The 18,160-nt window shown below is 56.5% G+C and overlaps 2 protein-coding genes and 1 long non-coding RNA gene across 33 annotated transcripts in view; 2 read left to right on the top strand and 1 right to left on the bottom strand.

The window, feature by feature from the left end:
* Positions 1–201: 201 nt before the first annotated feature.
* ALKBH6 (alkB homolog 6) lies at positions 202–10,370 on the top strand. Of its 21 annotated transcripts, none has more exons than XM_065571782.1 (8): positions 297–382; positions 635–667; positions 1,709–1,815; positions 3,489–3,557; positions 4,427–4,487; positions 5,991–6,142; positions 6,829–6,945; positions 9,412–10,370. In XM_065571782.1, the coding sequence occupies exons 3-8, from the start codon at positions 1,762–1,764 to the stop codon at positions 9,682–9,684; spliced, it is 726 nt and encodes a 241-aa protein (XP_065427854.1). In that variant the 5' UTR covers positions 297–382; positions 635–667; positions 1,709–1,761; the 3' UTR covers positions 9,685–10,370. The 21 variants fall into 21 exon arrangements, with proteins under 21 accessions (XP_065427853.1, XP_065427849.1, XP_065427860.1 ...); XM_065571779.1 differs by lacking the exon at positions 297–382 and adding an exon at positions 815–996; XM_065571789.1 differs by lacking the exon at positions 297–382 and adding an exon at positions 815–996 and having other exon boundaries at positions 4,427–4,557.
* LOC135976395 (uncharacterized) lies at positions 6,523–16,428 on the bottom strand. Of its 2 annotated transcripts, none has more exons than XR_010593538.1 (4): positions 16,091–16,428; positions 15,222–15,611; positions 9,323–9,483; positions 6,523–7,032 (listed from the first exon to the last, which is right to left on the bottom strand). It is a non-coding gene; the product is annotated as an uncharacterized LOC135976395 (long non-coding RNA). The 2 variants fall into 2 exon arrangements; XR_010593537.1 differs by having other exon boundaries at positions 9,323–11,512; positions 16,091–16,230.
* LOC103306542 (nesprin-2) overlaps positions 14,601–18,160 on the top strand; it is a 25,054-nt gene continuing 21,494 nt past the window's right edge. For 4 of the 10 annotated variants that reach the window (XR_010593535.1, XM_042859249.2, XM_042859250.2 and 1 more), the window contains exons 1-2: positions 15,329–15,465; positions 18,008–18,142. The gene's annotated coding sequence lies outside the window, so the exon portion shown is untranslated. Of the gene's footprint in view, positions 15,283–15,325; positions 15,466–16,450; positions 16,568–18,007; positions 18,143–18,160 lie in introns of those variants that run through there. The other 6 variants (XM_065571772.1, XM_065571769.1, XM_042859248.2 and 3 more) reach the window with 5 other exon arrangements.

Here is an 18,160-nt window from a genome sequence, read left to right as displayed (position 1 = left end):
GGGGGGGCTGTGCTGCTGCGGTACCCGCGAGCGGCGCGAGGCCACGGGGATGGGCTGACGCGCTCCCCCACGTGGCTGCAGCTGGCCGCGGCGGGGACGGGCGTGTGACGACACCGCCTAGAACCTTGAGGCTCCCAAGGCCCGCCTCCGCCCCTAGCCCATTGGCTGAAGCCGGCCCCGCCTATTGCAAAAGCCGATTGCCCCTTCGCCCACCGCTGATTGGTTGAGCCGCGGCTTCTCATTGGGGGGCGGGGACCTCGCTCTAGGTCAGACGGAAGTGGCTTTGCTCGTGCCTCAGGTGGGGGAGTGGGGCAGCAGAGGAGCGCTTTTCCCGTGAGCCTTTGCGACTCGCCCGGTGGGCCCCTGGGTTCTCTCCCTGGTGAGGGGGGCTGGGAGCCCGGACTCCTGGGTTCTCTCTCTCTCTCTCCCTGGCGAGGGGGGCTGGGAGCCCGGACTCCTGGGTTCTCTCTCTGCCTGGTGAGGGGGGCTGGGAGCCCGGACTCCTGGGTTCTCTCTCTCCCTGGTGAGGGGGGCTGGGAGCCCGGACTCCTGGGTTCTCTCTCTCTGCCTGGTGAGGGGGGGCTGGGAGCCCGGACTCCTGGGTTCTCTCTCTCTGCCTGGTGAGGGGGGGCTGGGAGCCCGGACTCCTGGGTTCTCTCTCTGCCTGGTGAGGGGGGCTGGGAGCCCGGACTCCTGGGTTCTCTCTCTCCCTGGTGAGGGGGGCTGGGAGCCAGGACTCCTGGGTTCTTTCTCTCTCCCTGGTGAGGGGGGCTGGGAGCCCGGACTCCTGGGTTCTCTCTCTCTCCCTGGTGAGGGGGGCTGGGAGCCCGGACTCCTGGGTTCTGTTCCTATCTCTGGTAGGGTGGGAGGAGGCATGGGGTTCAGAGGTTAGTTGTCCTGGGAGTCAGGACTCTTGGGTTCTGTTCTTGGCTCTGCCCATTTGACCCTAGGACAAGTTGCTTCCTCGCTCCCTGCCTCAGTTTCCCTGTACGTAAGGTGAGGATAACCCTGCCCATTAGCAGCGTGGGGACTGCAAGGGTTGGTCCATTCACAAGGCTAAAGCCTGTGTGTGCTGTAGATCAGTGGTTCTCAACCTTTCCAGACTACTGTACCCCTTTCAGGAGTCAAGCCCAAGCCTGAGCTCTGCTGCCCGGGGCTGAAGCATGTAATATAGCTTTACAGGCTCCCTGTGGCATAGGGCCCTGGGCAGTTGTCCTGCTTGCCACCCCCTAATGCCGGCCCTGCACTTGAAAACTCTCAAACCCTGTCCTGTGACCCCTTGGGGGGGGGGTGGGACCGCCAGGTTGAGAAACACTGATCCAGATGAGTTCATAGAATCATAGACTATCAGGGTTGGAAGGGACCTCAGGAGGTGATCTAGTCCAACCCCCTGCTCAAAGCAGGACAAATCCCCAAATGGCCCGCTCAAGGATTGAACTCACAACCTTGGGTTTAGCAGGCCAATGCTCAAACCATTGAGCTATCCCGAGTTGACATACCCCCTGGAAGATCTCTGCGTTCCCCAGGAGTACGTGTACCCCTGGTTGAGAGCCACTGTTGCAGAGTGCCAACCATTCCTGTTGGAGCTCTCCCGGCAGCTTGGAGACCCTGATGGTCTCGTTTCTGTTTGCAGTGTGCGCTTGGCCAGCTCTCGGGTAGGTAATGGTGCTTCTTCTGCTTCCTTTCCATGGATCTGCAACGGTTCCAGGAGGGGGACCCAGAAGACTGGACCTTCCAGCCATCGCAGGCCCCTTTTTTGACATGGAGGAGCCACGTGCCAAGATCCTGGCGCTGGAGACATTTTGTGTAGAGCAGGTAACCAGGCACGGAATGTAGCCGGGAAGTGGCAGGAGGAGGAACTGGGGGGTTTATCTGCTTGTTTCGCACTGGGGCAAAACCCTAGTGTTCATTTGAGAGAGTTGTGATCGTCTGGTTTTACTCACTTAGTTGTTGGGGCATGTGTAAGAACCATGGGCCTTGAAAGGTGTGTTGGGGTGGGAGGGAATATAGCAGTAGAGATATGCCTGCAGGTTTTGCATCTGTTGTTCTGGTATGGTCTGGTGCCTCTTGGAGTTGGTGGGTTCTGGTCTGGGGGGAACTTGCTTCTGAATTGGCAAGGTTGGGGTGAAAGCCAGAAGAGGGGATTTGGCCAAGGTTGCGATCCCCGTCGAGTATGGGTTGGAATTGTTTAGTGTTAACCTGTAGGGGTTCTAGTGTGGGTTGGTAGGTGACAACTAAAGGGGTATGGTTGGAGGGGGTTTTGTTCTGTACTGAAGCAGGTTCTCTTGGGATATTTGGGTGGCCCGTTCCAGGATACGATCTACTTCTCTGGTGGAGTGTCCTTGTTCGGTGCGGGTGGTTTTAAGCGTGTTAAGGTGTGTATCCCGGACTTTCTCCTTGGAGCTTATTCTGTGGTGTCTGAGGGCCTCACTACAGAGAGAACCGATTTCTTGGTGTGTTTGGGGTGCTTACAGGATCTGAGAAGGCTGATCCGTGGGTTTCTTGTAGATAGTTGTCTGTAGGGTTCCATCGATAAAGTGGATCATGGCATTCGGGAAGTTGATACTGGTGCAGGAGCGTTCTGCAGTTTGATGATTGACGTTGTGATGGAAAGCTGTGTGGGAGGTCAGGTCGTCTGCCCAAAGGATGAAAATATTGATGTGTCTCAGGTACATCATTGGTTCTGTGGTGCCTTTGTCCAGAAAATCTTCCTCACAGTGGCCCATGAAGACATTGACGTACTGGGGAGCCATCCTAGTACCCAGTGCCGTGCCCATGGTCTGGACAAAGTGGTGTTGAATGTAAAATGGTTAAGGGTGAGGATGACGTGGATGAGTTTGCCGATGGGGGTGGGTATCTCAGTTTTGTCCATTGTCTTGTAGATCTATGAGGCAGGCGGTCATGCTGTCGGTGTGAGGGATGTTAGTGAGGAGGGAGGTCTCTTTTGCTGTGTCTGGGCAGCGCCTGGCCCCGGTCTCGGCTAGTGCCTCTAGATACTGCTGTCATAGACATAATAACATTAAGCTTCTCCCTTGCCTTGCCCTGGAGGGAGGCCCATTCTGTGGGTTGGGAAGGGAGTTCTGGCTGCGAGGTGCGTACAGCCATTGGGTTCTCTGCTGACGTGGCCCTCACCTTTGGGATGGGTGGTGGGACTGGAAGGGCAATTAGCATGGATCCTACTGGTGGTTTTGTGTAAGGGGGCACCTGTTCTTCTGAGACCCAGCAAACTCGTTGCACAGTTTTTTGCAGGGGTGGCATATGGCCTATTGGGTAGAGCACTGCACTGGGACTTGGAGGACCAGGCTTCTGTTCCTGGGTTGGCCACTGGCCTGCGGGGTGACCTCGGGCAAATCACATCCCCTTTCTGTGCCTCAGTTTCCCAGTCTGGGAAACTGAGCATAATGATACCGACCCCCTTTGTAAAGTGCTTTGAGCTCTACTGATGAATAGTCGGTGGTGGTGGTGTTATTAGAATGTTTTAATTGCAGGTTCCGCCAACTGTCTATTATGTTCCAAACTTCATCTCGAAGTCGGAGGAGACCTATCTGCTGCACCAGGTATGTGAGATTTTCATTCAGGTTTATTATTCGCATAGCACAAGAAGCGAGTGCAGCGCTTGGCGGACGCTGCTCTTGCAGTGAAGAATTTCCTGGCTGACTCGGATAAAAGCAGGCGGTTTGTGTGTTAGTGTCACTTCTCTGCAACGGAGATCTCGGTCCCAGACCCCGAGTGCTTTTGTAGATCTGGCATCTGCATGACACCCCCCGCTCAATGTAGTAGGACCAGCATAGATCTTAAATTCCTGATGCATATTATGGGAGCACCTTGAGGTCCCAACCGAGATCAGAGCCCCATTGTGCTAGGCGCTGCACAGACCCAGAGTGAATGACAGCCCTTGCCCCAAAGACCTTGCAGCCTCAGTAGGCAGGATGGATTGTTATGCCTGTTTTACAGATATAAGCATGAAAGTGCCTTGCCCACAGGGTCTGTGGCGGAGACAGGAATTGAACCTGGATCTCCTGAGTCCCCACAGGGCCAGCCTTCCTCTAAACATTCAGAGTTCTGGGCCCCATCGCCCAGTCCCTGCGCTTCAGGCCCATCCTTACTTTCCTGTTTTTGTCCCCTCCCCTCCCCTCCCCTTGGACAGGCTCGTATAACGTGATGCCCTGGTTCAATTCCCTCCTCTGCCACAGACTGCCTGTGAGGTCTTGGGTGGGTCACTTAGCCTCAGAGCCTCAGTTTCCCCTCGTGCCCTTTGTCTGCCTTGTCTATTTAGATTATAAGCTCTGCCTGGCAGGGACGGTCTCTTTCCCTAAGCGCTAATGTAAATAATACTTTGTGCCTCCCGTACCGTTTCTCTGTAATGTTCTTCCTCTCAAGCAAAGCTTTCCGGCATCTCCGCCCGTCCCTGTGTTCGCCCCCTCAGGTTTACGCTGCCCCCAAACCCAAGTGGACCCAGCTGTCTGGAAGAAAGCTGCAGAACTGGGGTGAGTTCTCTCCAGCCCCATCGCTGGCGCTCAGGCTTGTGGACCCCCACTCCCCCTGCACCAGGGACCGGTTAGTGCACGGAACTGGGGAATTCACTCCCACCGAGGTCTAGTCTGGGCTCAGCGCAGGATGTCAGCTTTGTCTTTTGGAAACCGCGCAGGGCAGCCTGCATCAGGGAGGGAAGGAATGTCATTTGGCTGGTGAGTGCCCTGGGCTGGCTGGCTGCAGGATTGAGGAGACAAGATCTCCCCAAACCCGGCGTCGGACCCTGCCTCAGTTTCCCCACCCTCATGCAAGGCCCCAGGCCAGCTCCCTGGCAATGAAGCTCCCACCGGTGTTGGTTTTCAGTCCGTTTCCCCAAGGACATGTTTATTGTTCAAGGACAGCTCGACATCCGTCAAGTCAGGTAACCCAGGCCCCTTCTAAGGGTTTTGCTGATGTCTGAGCCATTGGTATCCCCACTTTCCTGTAACTGGTGTGGCCAGATCCGGATCTCCTGCAGAAGCCTCTCCTCCTGTAAATGAGGCTGGATTAGTCACAGGTGGGAGCTAAACCCAGGTCCCTCCCTGGGACCCCATGACCCAGATTCCTCCACCAGTGGTCTCCAAAGATGTCTCCGGCTTGCGTCCTTCCCTGTCGACCCCACTGTGTGTCCGGGGTTTAATCCGCTTCCAGGCAAAAGCACCTCTACAGGGTGGTGGGAAATGATCCGCAGCCCTCCGTGGGCAGCAGCAGTGACTGAAGGGCTGCCAGTCGCATGGGAGTTTGCAGTGGGATGGAGCATCAAAGAGGATATAGCGATTTGGGGGGGGGGGGTGCACATACACCCCCAAATGTGACTGGGCCGGGGAGCTGAGAGTCAGATCTGGGGTAAATGGACCCAGGGATGTTACTTAGCTTGTCAGCTCCTTGGGGCAGGGACTGTCTTTTTGTTCTGGGTTTGTACAGCGCCTGGCACAATGGTGGCTTGGTCCATGACTGGGGCACCACAGTGCTACCGTAATATACCTAATAAATAGGCTAATTGCATTCAGTTCTGGGCACAAATTGGAAGGGAGTTCAGAGGAGAGTAGTAAAACTGATCCAGGGGTTGGAGCGCCTAAGTGACAACCAAGAGGGGAAAGCGGAGTGACCTAGAGAATAGAGCACTAAGAAGGGACTCGAGACAGCGGGGTTCTGTTCCTGGCTCTGCCGCTGGCCAGCTGGATGACCTTGGGCAAGTCACTTGGCTGCTCTGTGCCTCGGTTTCCCCATGTGCAAATTGTAAAGCGCTTTGAGATCTGCTGATGTAGGGAGCTAGGGATTTGCTGGTTGCAGGCGTGAAGGAGGGAGAGGAATGGCTTACGGTGCTTAAACCAAGCCTGTCTGAACCTCTGGAATACGGCCTGCCCAGTGGGTTGGGCGGGGGATGTCGCATAACACTTGCTTAGTGCTTTTCGACCATGGATCTCCTAGCTGGATCTCTTCATCGCCAGCTCCTCTCTGTATTCTCTGCCTCCCAGGAGGGCTGCCCCATGCCAAAGGGATGGTACCGGAGAAGCTGCCCGCCTGGCTGCAGGGCTATGCCGAGAAGATCTCCTCCCTCGGAGCGTTTGGAGGAAAGCTGGCGAACCACGTGCTGGTGAATGAGTACCTCCCTGGGCAGGGGATCATGGTAACTACCCACGGGCCAGCTGCTCCGTTACTCGACCTCAGGGTGGCTCCTGCCCTGTGGGGGCAAAGGAGGAGGGGCAGACGCAGAACCTGACCTGATCAGAGGCGTGTCTGTGGGAGCAAATCTTGCAGCAGTGGCAACTCGTGCTGGCTGGAGATTTCAGGGGGACGGAGTCTAGATAGCCAAGACTAGGTTTTCCCTGGAGAGTGATGGTTAGCACGGGGGTGGCTTGGGAGTTGGGATTCCTGGGTTCTGTCCCCAGCTCTGGGAAAGGAGTTGTGGCTAGAGCAGGGAGGCTGTGTGTCAGGACTCCCGGCTACCAATGTCTTCTCTTAATCCCAACACCTTTCGATAGCCCGACCTCGCTTTGAGAGAGCAGATTGTTTCCACAGCTGGGTTTTTATCTTGGGAGTGGAGCATGAGCACCAGTGACATGCAAGCCGAGGGCATGCACACCCCGCCCACACTCCTGGCTTTGCCATGTGCGCTGGCTACAAAGGTTGGCAACGTCAGAGAGGCATCTTCTCAGCAGCAGGGCCTGCGTGTGATGGGTTGGTCCACGTGTCTTTGGTGTTTAGAGCCGTGTCTTTCTGCATTTCATGCTTGATACTGGCGAGGAGAGCTGGGGGAGGGTGTCTGTGTGTCTGTGATCCATCCCTTTAGTCTGACATGCCAGTTCCCTTCAGCCTCATGAAGATGGACCTCTGTACTTCCCCACCGTCACCACCATCAGCCTGGGATCACACACGCTGCTGGACTTCTACCATCCCGTCAGCAGGGGGCAGCACGCGGACAGCGAGCAGGTGAGCACAGAAGAAATTGCAAACAGAGCCTGGAGAATAACTGGTTTGTTCGTTTTGTTTTGTTCCCCCTTTGGTTTGGTGGCAGTTCTGAAAAATCGAAAACAAATGCAGCGTGGGTCAAACCGAATCTGGAATTTGTAGATGAATCGTAAAAGTTTGTCTGGGGTTTGCTCCAGAGTGGGAATTTGTACCTGGCTCTCCTACGTGCTGTAACCACCGAGCTGGGCATTATGGGGGTGCTAGTGGTGGCGGCTATGGAGAGCTATGCCGAGAAGCTATCTCCTTCTCCCCGTCCCCCCACCCCCTCATTTTATGAATGGCCAAAACTACTCGCAACAAATTTACCAATAGTTTCTGATCGACCAATATCGCATCTGTCGTTGAATAAATTATTTGTCTGACAACGTTCACCCGGCTCTGCTAACACGTCACATCTAGATGTGCCTGGAGAGGTTTCACCCGGCCCCTGAGATCTGCATGTCTGAAAGAGAACTGAGAAAATGCCAAGAATTCTGTTTGTTTGTATTTTGAGTGTCGTCACTTTCCTGCTTTCTGATTTGTCGTTAGTTAGGCTCCAATCCTGTTGAGGGGTATGCACATGCCTAACACCCAGGGACCAGAGAGGAAGGATGGCCAAGTGGTTAGGGAGTTAGCCTGGGCTTTGGGAGACCCAGGTTTGATTCCCTGCTCCACTAGAGTCATCCTTTGTGACCTTGGGCAAGTCACTTAGCCTTTCTGGGCCTCAGTTCTGTAAGGTGGCGATATTATTTGTATTATGGTAGCGCCTAAGCGTCTCAGTCATGGACCAGGAGCCCCCAGTGTGCCGGGAGCTGTACATTTTTATTGCTATTAGGTGTATTACGGTAGTGCCTAGGTGCCCCAGTGCTGGACTAGGAACCCCCCATTGTGCTGGGAGCTGTACATTTTTATTGCTATTAGGTGTATTACGGTAGTGCCTAGGCGCCCCAGTGCTGGACTAGGAACCCCCCATTGTGCTGGGAGCTGTACATTTTTATTGCTATTAGGTGTATTACGGTAGCGCCTAGGCACCTCAGTCATAGACCAGGAGCCCCCATTGTGCCGGGAGCTGTTCAAACCCGGAACAGAAAGGCAGCCCCTGCCCCAGTAGAACCCCCTGCTTCCTGTAGAGGGTTGTGAGGGTAAATCCATTTCTGTGAGGCACTCAGCTGCTGCCCATCATTGTGGTATCGAAGGACCTGAGCTGGACAGAGACTGTCTGTTCACTCTGTGTGCTCAGCGCCGCGGGCAATGGAGCCCGATCAACGGATTGGGGTAACCAGTTCCTGCTCATTTTAATCTGAGGGCCAGATCTCTCGGGCAGCCTTAAAACTCTCTGCCTGAGGCGCGACGGGGAAACCAATAACCATGTTGTGTTCCCTGCGGTGGGATCCCTGAGGTGCATGAAGCTAAGCTGGGGCAGGGCTGGTCTGCGCACGGATCTTGCGGTGCTTTAACTCATCCGGCTTAGAAACTGCTACAGCCGGACACACGTACACCTCCCTTCTCCTCCTCTCTCTCTCATACAGTTTATGGGTGATGCACTTATAGGTGCGCATGGATGCACCCCCTGCCCACCTTATGGGAGATCACAGAATCAGAGGACTGGAAGGGACCGCGAGAGGTCGTCTAGTCCAGTCTCCTGCACTCCTGGCAGGACTAAGTATTATCTAGACCATCTCTGACCGGTGTCTGTCCAACCGGCTCTTAAAAATCCCCAATGATGGAGATTCCACAACCTCCCTAGGCAATTTATTCCAGTGCCTAACCACCCTGACAGGAAGTTTTTCCTACTGTCCAACCTAAACCTCCCTGACTGCAATTTAAGCCCACTGCTTCTTGCTCTGTCCTCAGAGGTTAAGGAGAACAATTTTTCTCCCTCCTCCTTGTCACAACCTTTTTATGCACTTGAAAACGGTCATCACGTCCCCTCTCAGTCTTCTCTTCTCCAGACTAAACAAACTCAGTTTTTTCCATCTTCCCTGATAGGTCATGTTTTCTAGACCTTTAATCATTTTTGTTGCTCTTCTCTGGACTTTCTCCAGTTTGTCCACGTGGACATGGGTTCTATCCCCAGCTCTGGGAGGGGAGTGATATGTAGTAGTTAGAACACGTGGGAGACGCCTGAGAATCAGGACTTCTGTTCCTAGCTCTGAGAGTGGAGTGAGGTCTAGTGGTTAGAGGTGGTGGGGGCAGGGGCAGCTGAGAATCAGGACTCCTGGGTTCTGTTCCCCAGTCCTGCTGCTGACTCGCTGTGTGGTCTTAGGCAAAGCCCTGTCGGTGCGTCCATTTCCCCATCTGGAAGACGGGGGGTGGTGCTGTAAACGTCCAGGGGGGTTGTGTGGCTTAAACTACTAACATCCTGCGGGTGCTTTGAGATCCTCCCGTGGAAGCAGGTGCAGAAGGGGCCAGGTTTGGTTCTGAACGTGCTCCGCTGTCCTTTCTCAGGTCCCCGCGCCCCAGACAGAGGAGCAGCGCCACTTCCTGTCCCTGCTGCTGGAGCCGCGCAGCCTTCTGGTCCTGCGGGAGGACATGTACGTCCGTTACCTGCACGGGATCCGACCCGCCACCTCCGACGCCATCACGGAGAAAGTGGCCAACGTGGCGGCCTGCAGCGCGGCGCTCGGGGACGAGCTGCGCCGGGGAACCCGGGTGTCGCTCACCATCCGCCACGTCCCCAAGGTGCTGAAAACGGCCATTTTCCTGGGCAGGGGGAAGTGAGGGGAGGAGTTTGCTTCCCTCCCTCCCGCCCAGGCTCTTGCCTGAGAACGGTGCTGTGAAACGTGCAATTAACAAGGGGGTAGGGAGGCGGACATGGAAGGCTGCAGAGACCCCGTTCTCCCAGCGCGCCGCAGGATGGGAAGAGCCGAGCCCAAGAGCGTCTCACCCGCACGGGAGGAGAAGAGCAGCCTCTGGGGTCATCTGTACGAAGGCGCGGAGACTTGGACCGGATGCAGCATGGTCTAGTGGTTAGAGCGAGAGGCCAGGGTGTCAGGACTCCTGGGTTCTATTCCTGGCTTTGGGAGGGGAGTGTGGGGTCTAGTGGTCAGAGCAGGGGGCCTGGGAGCCAGGACTCCTGGGTTCTGTTTCCAGCTCTGGGAGGGGAGTGCGGGGCCTAGTGGTTAGAGCAGGGGATAGGAAGCCAGAACTCCTGACTTCCTACGCCCCACTCTTGCTCCTGCTTCACCGTGTGACCTTAAGGGACTCTCCCTCCACCTCCCAGTGCCTTAGTTTCCCTGGCTGTGACATGGCAGGAGTTCTATCCATTGGCAAAGCACCCTGAGCACTTCAGAAGCGTGCGGTGGGCTCGCCTGCTCCTACCTACGTTCAAACCCATTCATTTAAACGCGGTGAACTCTAATAAAGGCAGGGGCGGATCATTCCACCTCGCTGCTGCTTGAGGAATCGGTTACGTTTCTGCTTCCGAAGTCTCTTGTGCCGCTGTGCTCGTTTCCCCGGGCTGAGATCTCGGCTCAGCCGGCCGCTGCCCCTGCTTCCCGTTCACACCTGTGCGCTCTGCCCCTGCCTTAGCCCCTGGGTGCGTGGGCGGTGAAATTGTGCGTTTGTTGCGGGGAGGGATTGGGCATCAACTGCTGCAGTTAAGGGCTTGTTAATCCACCTCCCATCAGTGATGTGTTTTCTAAGCCGGAGCCGATGGGGAACTGGAGTATGGTTGGAGCGCCTCCAGATGGTTGGGAGGTGGATATCTGGGGTCCAGTGGGGAATCCAGCACAAAAACCAGGAATATCAGGGGAATTGGTGGCTGGAGGCTAATGGTATTTAGATAATTTTGAGCTTCGGGCGCGGTCTTGGGAGCCAGGACTCCTGGGTTCTATTCCGGACTCTAGGAGGGGAGTGGGGTCTCGTGGTTAGAGCAAAGGGGCTGGGAGTCAGGCCCCCTGGGATCTATAAGCCCGGATCTGAGAAAAGAGCATGCTCAAAGCCCAAGAGTCAGGACGCCTGGGTTCTATGCCTGCCACTCACTCGCTCTTGAGTGTTGGGTGAGTCACGTCTTTGCTGCGTGCCTCAGTTTCCCCGTCAGTAAAATGGGGCGAAATGTCGTACATCCATCTCCCGGGGAGGCTTCATTCACAAACGTACCTGAAGCGCTGGGAGATTCTCCTGATGGCAAGTCCTGCCGAAATGCACCGTGCTGCTCCGAGAGCCAGGTATGGAGGAGCCAGACCCTAGCTGGTGTGAACAGGCCTATGCTCCATTGGCATCCATACGGATTTTCACCCCCTGGGAATCTGGCCTTTGCCGCACACATCCGACTTTCTTAATACCTTCGGAGGTGAGTGGCTAAGAGCCCGGGTTGGCCCATCTGTGCACCCCACCCCCTCGGTTCTCCTGTGCGCCGGCTGTATTCGGGTATGAAGGCTGTTGGGTGACACGCTGGAGCATGCTGCTCGCGGTGGGGAAAACGTGGCGCCCCGTGGCTGGAATGGATGAGCACAGGGCCACAGCTGCCTCTCCTCTTGTCTCGGTGCAACCAGTGGGGTTCAAAGAGACCGCGGAGGGATCTCCTTGATTGCAGACTCTCCCCGCTCTGTGGATGCAGCGGAACCAGCTCTGGGCTTTACCACTTTTGATTTAGTTGGGGATTGGTCCTGCTTTGAGCAGGGGGTTGGACTAGATATTCTGTGATTCTATGGGAGGAAGGATGGCTGGGCCAGGGGTCAAGGCACGGGCCAGGGGTCAGGGCACTAGCCTTGGGCTCGGCAAACCTGCGTTCAAGTCCTAGCTCTGCCACCGCCTTCTTGTGTGACCTGGGCCAAGTCACTTAGCTGCTCTGTGCCTCAGTTTCCCCATCTGTATACTGGCAAGGTAATGCCACTTCTCTACCTCACAAAGGAATTGTAAGACCCTCAGCTCATACAGTGGTGGGCACTATAAACAGGGCCGGATTTCCAATTAGGCACCGTAGGCAAGTGCCATGGGGCACCGGAATTCTAGGGGTGCCTTATCTGTCTAAAACTGTTTGCAACATGAAGGTCAGCTGTGGAGAGGGGGGGTGTGAAGATGCAGTGCCTCGGGGCATGTAAGGTGTGTCATGCGATAGAAGTATGATAAATTGATTAGCCTTTCGTGCCCTGCGGGGGACTCCCTGTCTTGTCTGACATCTCCCAGGAAGACAGGCGTCGCCCTGAACCCTATAGATCTACAGCGGTCTTGGCTCCTTTTGGTGGTCTCCTCCTCTGGGGTGAAATGGGGCAGAGCGGAAGGTCTGTGGGTCTCTCAGGGGCCGGATTCTAGCTTGGAGAGTCACAAGTGTGAATGAAAGGAAAATTGCTCAGTTCTCATAGTCTGTGGCCAGAAGGGACTGGTTTTTGTTTTTGTTTTTGTTTTGTTCTGTGTTTTATGCAGCGCCTAGCACGATGGGGGTCTTGCCCATGGCTGGGGCTCCTTGCCACTACCGTAGTACACCTAATATGCTTGGCCCAAATGGGTCCTGGTGCGTCAGTGGGGCTATATAGGCTGTTTAGCCCAGTCCAGAGAGTCCCACCCAGCCGTTCCTATATCCAGCCCCTATCTGGTGGTCGAGCTAGAGTGGATTAAATGCTGTCCAATCTTGATTACTCCCCTCAACCCCCTGTTCCTGGGTCAGTAGTTCCTACGGTTAATTCCCTCTCTTTAAAAATTTGCATCTTGTTTACTGTCTGAATTCATCCAGGTCTACATCAGCCTTTGTCTGCTGGTTTACCCAGCCCTCCGCTCGCAGAAATCTGCCGCCTGTGTCGGTACTTCTAGACCAGCATCAAGAGGCCTCTTGACATTCCTTTGGATAATTACACTCGAGCTGCTCTGTGCAGCACAAATGGCCCTTAAAGTGGGAAAAGCAGCCTTCTCCCACCCCCACCCCTGCAGGGGTCTTCTCCAGCCCAGGTAGAACTAGCATTAGGGCCCAGCAATCTGGCCTAGGGGGCGGCTCGGGGGGCATGGCTGGAGCACACTGCGCTACGCCCACTTCTCTGCTCCCCAGGGCCCAGTGAGTATGTGAGTTAGAGCAGCCTCGGGGTTGCTCTGACTGTTGCTGGGAGCTGGGCAAGGCCCAGAATGTGGGGAGCGCAAAGGGGGCTTCAAGCCACCTTTTTCCCCACATCCCTGCCCCAAGTGCAGGGATGGGAGAGCCATGAATCCAGCCTGAAGCATGCTGAATTCTGCATGCTCCCCATGGTTGTCTGCGCTGCATAGGGCATGGGTGCAGCTCCACCCTGTCAGCCTGGCTTTTTCCTTGCTTCCATGTTTCATTAGTCCAGGGAGCAACATCTTTTTGCAGGCAGGCTCTCTTCCCCCCCCCCCCCCCCCCCCCCAGTCCCTGAAATGACAGATTGTTTTCTTAACGCAGCAGCCAGATCTTCCCCATCTGTGGGGAAAAAGCCCATAGGAGACCACAGAGATAGCGATAGCACTCAGGAAGTCCTGGCTCCCAGCCCTCTGTTCGGGCCACAGACTGGTTGGGACGTACACTCACGTAAACCTACTGTGTTCCCAATGTATGCCTTAAACTGCTCAATACCCACATAACCCACCTACTCTGGTCCACTGCACCAGACCCATTGGCTGTTCACAGAGTAAGGTTATTGGAGCAATCTCGGTCGGGATCTGGGCAGTGCGATGGAAGCCCTGATCTTGGTGGGTTTCTGGGCAATGCCCATCATGATGTGGGCCCTGATCTTAGCTGGGGTCTGTAGCCGGCAGAACTGCAAAAGCAAATGCCCGGGCTATGAAAGTCGCCATTGAGTGAGTTCACAACGGGACTTGAACTCAGGACAATCAAAATCCACAGCACAGTGTGCTACCCCTTGAGCTGAAAGGGGAACTCCTTCAGCTGTTCGCTGTAGTAGACTATTATCCTTCCCGTTGTCACTAGACGGGGCTGCCATACCTGCTGTACTTGCATATTGCAAAATCACTTTTTTTTTTTGTTGTTAAATCATCTGTCTTCCCACAAACATCTCATTAAATGTCCCTCCAACTTTCCAGGAAATTTCCTTTGCAGGTACAAGAGCCTGCTTCTTAATTTTCAGACAGATCGGCGTAGTGAGAGCACAGTTAAGAGGGGTGGAGTTAAAAAGATCCTGCCTCTTTAATGGTAAGTTTCAATAGTTTAATGTGGCAGGATTAGAGTCTCCATTGTTTGGCTGTAATGCAACCAGGGTTCCTTCTCATCCCTGCTGATGGGGACAGTCCGATTAAACCCTTTAGGGAAATCCCAGTGCTTTCTGGAGCTATTTGCTTTTCTTCCAATATCTGCCATCAGCCAGCCTGTTTGTGAAGGAAATTCGACCCCCTAAAGCCTTCTCAGCTCCCTCTAGCCTGTAGGGCTGAGATGGTCTTGAGGCTAAAAAGCAGGGCTGTGACTCGGATATTTCCAGTTCCGTGCAGGGAAAGTGCGGGTTAGATCAGGGGGACTCTCCTGGGAGAGCCAGGACTCCTGGGTTCTATTCCTGGCTCTGGGAGGGGAGTGGGAGCTAGTGGTTAGAGCCTTCCAGCTCCCCTGCTCTAACCACTAGCCCCCACTCCCCTCCCAGAGCAGAGGATAGAACCCAGGAGTCCTGCCAGGGGAACTGTGAGGCAGGACTTCTGGATTCTATCCTCCGCTCTGGGAGGGGAGTGGGGTCTAGTGGTTAGAACAGGGGGAGCTGGCAGGCAGGACTCCTGGGTTCTATTCCCATCTCTGGGAGGGGAGTGGGGTCTAGTGGTTAGAGCAGGGAAGCAGGACTCCTGGGTTCTATTCCTGGCCCTGTCACTGTCGCAGCATTTTTTTGTTTTTGTTTTTTAGACAAGTCACTTCCCCTTTCTGCCCCTCATTTTCCCCATCTCTAGCCTGGGGCTACTGCCACTGCGCTGGGTGCTTCCCTGACCCCAGAGGGATTGCGTTTCCCGGCACCTCTTTCCCTCACCCCTCCTTAACCGAGCAGGCCGTGTCTGTCTGGCGTGGGCAATCCAGCCATGGAATTCGGTTCCTCTCTGCCCCTGGAGGCGTCTGCAAACAATGAACTGGGGTAGGGGTGGTAACGTCCCAGTGTAAATCCCCTCCCTGGGCTGAACCGGTTAAGGCTGAAGGGCCCGATCCTCTCTGAAACCAACCGAGCTGCTTTGCCTGCACCGGATTTGTTTGAGCAAGCCGGGGTGGGGCCGGGCTTCCGCTCCCGATTACCTGTCGGGGGAAGGTCAGGTTACTTGGCACCTCTCCACCCTCCCTCTCCGGCCGTGCGGTGCCGCCTTTGTGCCATTCGCCCAGCCCAGCTCACCTGCTCCAAAAGCCAGGGGAAGAACCTGGAATCGAGCTCGCCGCCCATCTCCTCCGGACAGGTGGGGAGATGCCCAGCCGGGAGGGGTCTCTGACTCACCCGGCTGCCCTGAGGGCAGGGTGGAGGAGGGAGCGGGACCTGTTAATGATTGATCCGTGCTGGCGATGCAAAGGGTCCCCAGTTCTGGGTTGAACTGCAGATCCAGTGGGCCCCGGAGGATTAGAATTAAGCGGTTGCTTATCAGGTACGGTGAGGGCAGCCACTGGGCGAGGCGGCGGGCTGGAGCGCCCTGCGTTACTGGCCCCTTCCATCTCCGGCCTCTCTGAGGCTGCTGCAAAGGGGAGGCAACTGGTGCTGATCTCGCCTGGTCTCTGGGCTGCAAATCTCCATCTGTCAGAGGGGGGGGGGATAATTGGGACTCAACAGTCAGGTTATTTGAGCAGGGAGTCTGTCTCTATGTAGCGCCCAGCACATGGGGTCCATGCAGCACCTCACACAACGGGGACCCCCCCAGTCTTGGTTGGGGGAGGGTTGTGCTGTGATGGGTGCAGTGGGGCCCTGAATGGGGGCCCCTGGTCTCGGGAGGAATCTGTGCTTCATCTAGCACATTGAGGACCCCGGTCTCGGTTGTGTGTCTGGGTGGGGGGGGAGGGGAGTTGTGCTGTGCCAGGCGCAGTGGGACCCTGGTCTTAATGAGGGTCTGCTGCACCTGGCACAATGGGAGGCCCCCGCTCTCAGCAGGGTGAGGGGTCTGTGCTGCACCTATCACAGTGGGGGTCCCCCGATTTTGGTTGGGGCGGGGTTGTGCTGTGCCTGGCACAATGGGGGCCCCTGATGTGGGGCGGGGGGGGGGAAGGTCTGTGCTGTACCTGGCACAATGGGGCACCAGGCTCAGTCGAGGATCCGCGCTGTGTCTGGCGTACTGGGGTCCCTTTCTCGCTGCTGGGGCGGCGAGGTGGTACCATCGTAAACAACCGCAATGGAAACACGAGGCTCCGTTCTTCCCTGGCAAAGCTGCCCCGACTCCCCTGGGTTTAGGGGGTGCTGGGATGAGAGATTCCTGGCTGGGGAAGCTTTACGAGGCGCTGGATCCGAGGGGCAGGTGTGCACTCCACGGTCAATATTTATTCTGTCGTTTTTAACCCTGGCTGCCAGGTTGGAGACGTGGCCTGGTCGATGACAAAGTACAAAGTTTGTGGCTTCCATGGGGTTTACAGTATATCCCTGCCCGGGGTGGTGGGGGCAGCGTCACGGCACTGACTCCTGGAGCACAGTCTTAAAGGGACCTGCTGCCAAATAGATCTGGCAGAAAATACGGCTTCAGCGACCCAGGATCGCGCCTGACGGTCGTTCTTTCTATTATCATAGCATCTCTAGGCCCCGGTGTGCTAGGAGCTGTACGTGCAGGAGGAGAGGCTCCTTCCCCGAAGAGCTCACTGCCTAACCAACGTAGCGTTAGCCCCACTTCCCAGATGGGGAAAGTGACTCCCCCCTGGCCGAGCTGGGACTGGAAGGCAGGTCTCGAGGGCCCAATAATCACACGGCTATCTTTGTTTCCTGGTGGCTTTGCTGGCAGTCCCGGGTGCCCCGTGCCTGGCCGGAGCAGGGGCCTGCTAGAAAGAGTCTGTCACTGATTTTTAGCTTCAAAACAAATGTTGGGTTTCAACCTTCTGTCTCCAGGACCCCAACCTAGCAGCCAGGGGCTGAGCGACCCCGCCTGGATAAGTGGACTGGTGTAACGTCACTCGCCCTGTGATTATTCAATGCTCGTTTCTGGTAGCAACGGAAATGTGCTCAGTACGGTGGAAACGCAAGCCCCGAACCTGCAAACAGGCCCTAGGAACAGACCCCGGGCCCTTCTGCTGAGCCCCATTAACCGCATGGTCCACGGGGGGCAGGGCTAGGCTACGCTAGGAAATTAGGTCTGCATAAGGGTGGCTCAGGGGTGTGAGAAATCCACCCCCGAGCGCCGCAGTGAAACCGAACTAAGCCCCGGTGCAGACAGCGCTATAGCTACCGCCTCTCGGGGAGGTGGGTTACCTACGCCAAGGGGAAAAGCCCTCCTGTCGGCGTAGGGAGCGTCCTCATTGAGGTGCTATGTCAGTGCAGCTGCAGCATTTGAAGTATAGACTTGTATCAAAGCTCATCCGCTTTGGGGCAGTGACTGTGGCTCGCCGTGTGTCTGGGCGGCGCCCGGCCCGACGTGGGCCCCGGTCCCGGTCGCCGTGTGTCTGGGCGGCGCCCGGCCCGGCGTGGGCCCCGGTCCCGGGCGCCGTGTGTCTGGGCGGCGCCCGGCCCGGCGTGGGCCCCGGTCCCGGGCGCCGTGTGTCTGGGCGGCGCCCGGCCCGACGTGGGCCCCGGTCCCGGGCGCCGTGTGTCTGGGCGGCGCCCGGCCCGACGTGGGCCCCGGTCCCGGGCGCCGTGGGTCTGGGCGGCGCCCGGCCCGACGTGGGCCCCGGTCCCGGGCGCCGTGGGTCTGGGCGGCGCCCGGCCCGACGTGGGCCCCGGTCCCGGGCGCCGTGGGTCTGGGCGGCGCCCGGCCCGACGTGGGCCCCGGTCCCGGGCGCCGTGGGTCTGGGCGGCGCCCGGCCCGACATGGGCCCTGGTCCCGGTTGCTCTAAGCGCCACTGTAATATAAAAAATAACCTTGGAACGATCATGCTGTCTCCCAGTGAATTCAGCTGCCACCCGTAGCACGGGGGACCGAGTTGCCTTTCAGATTCAGAGAATTGGCGTTTGGCAGCTAGAGCAAAAATAATCCGGTTTCCCTGGTTGCTGCCTTCCAGGGCTCGGCGTCGGGATGGAAACATCTTTTTGAAACTCTCCTCATCTTGCCCCACTGAAAGGAATTTGTAGCAGCTCAGCAACCATCCTCCTGTCTTCCCACCTTGGAATCTAACTGTGACCGGCAAAGGCTTTTGGTAAGAGGGGGCTGGGGA

This window comes from Chrysemys picta, chromosome 17 (assembly GCF_011386835.1).
Source record: "Chrysemys picta bellii isolate R12L10 chromosome 17, ASM1138683v2, whole genome shotgun sequence".
In the NCBI taxonomy this organism is placed as follows: Eukaryota; Metazoa; Chordata; order Testudines; family Emydidae; genus Chrysemys; species Chrysemys picta.
Note: the sequence above shows the minus strand (reverse complement) of the source record. Positions and strands in the feature narration are given on the sequence as shown.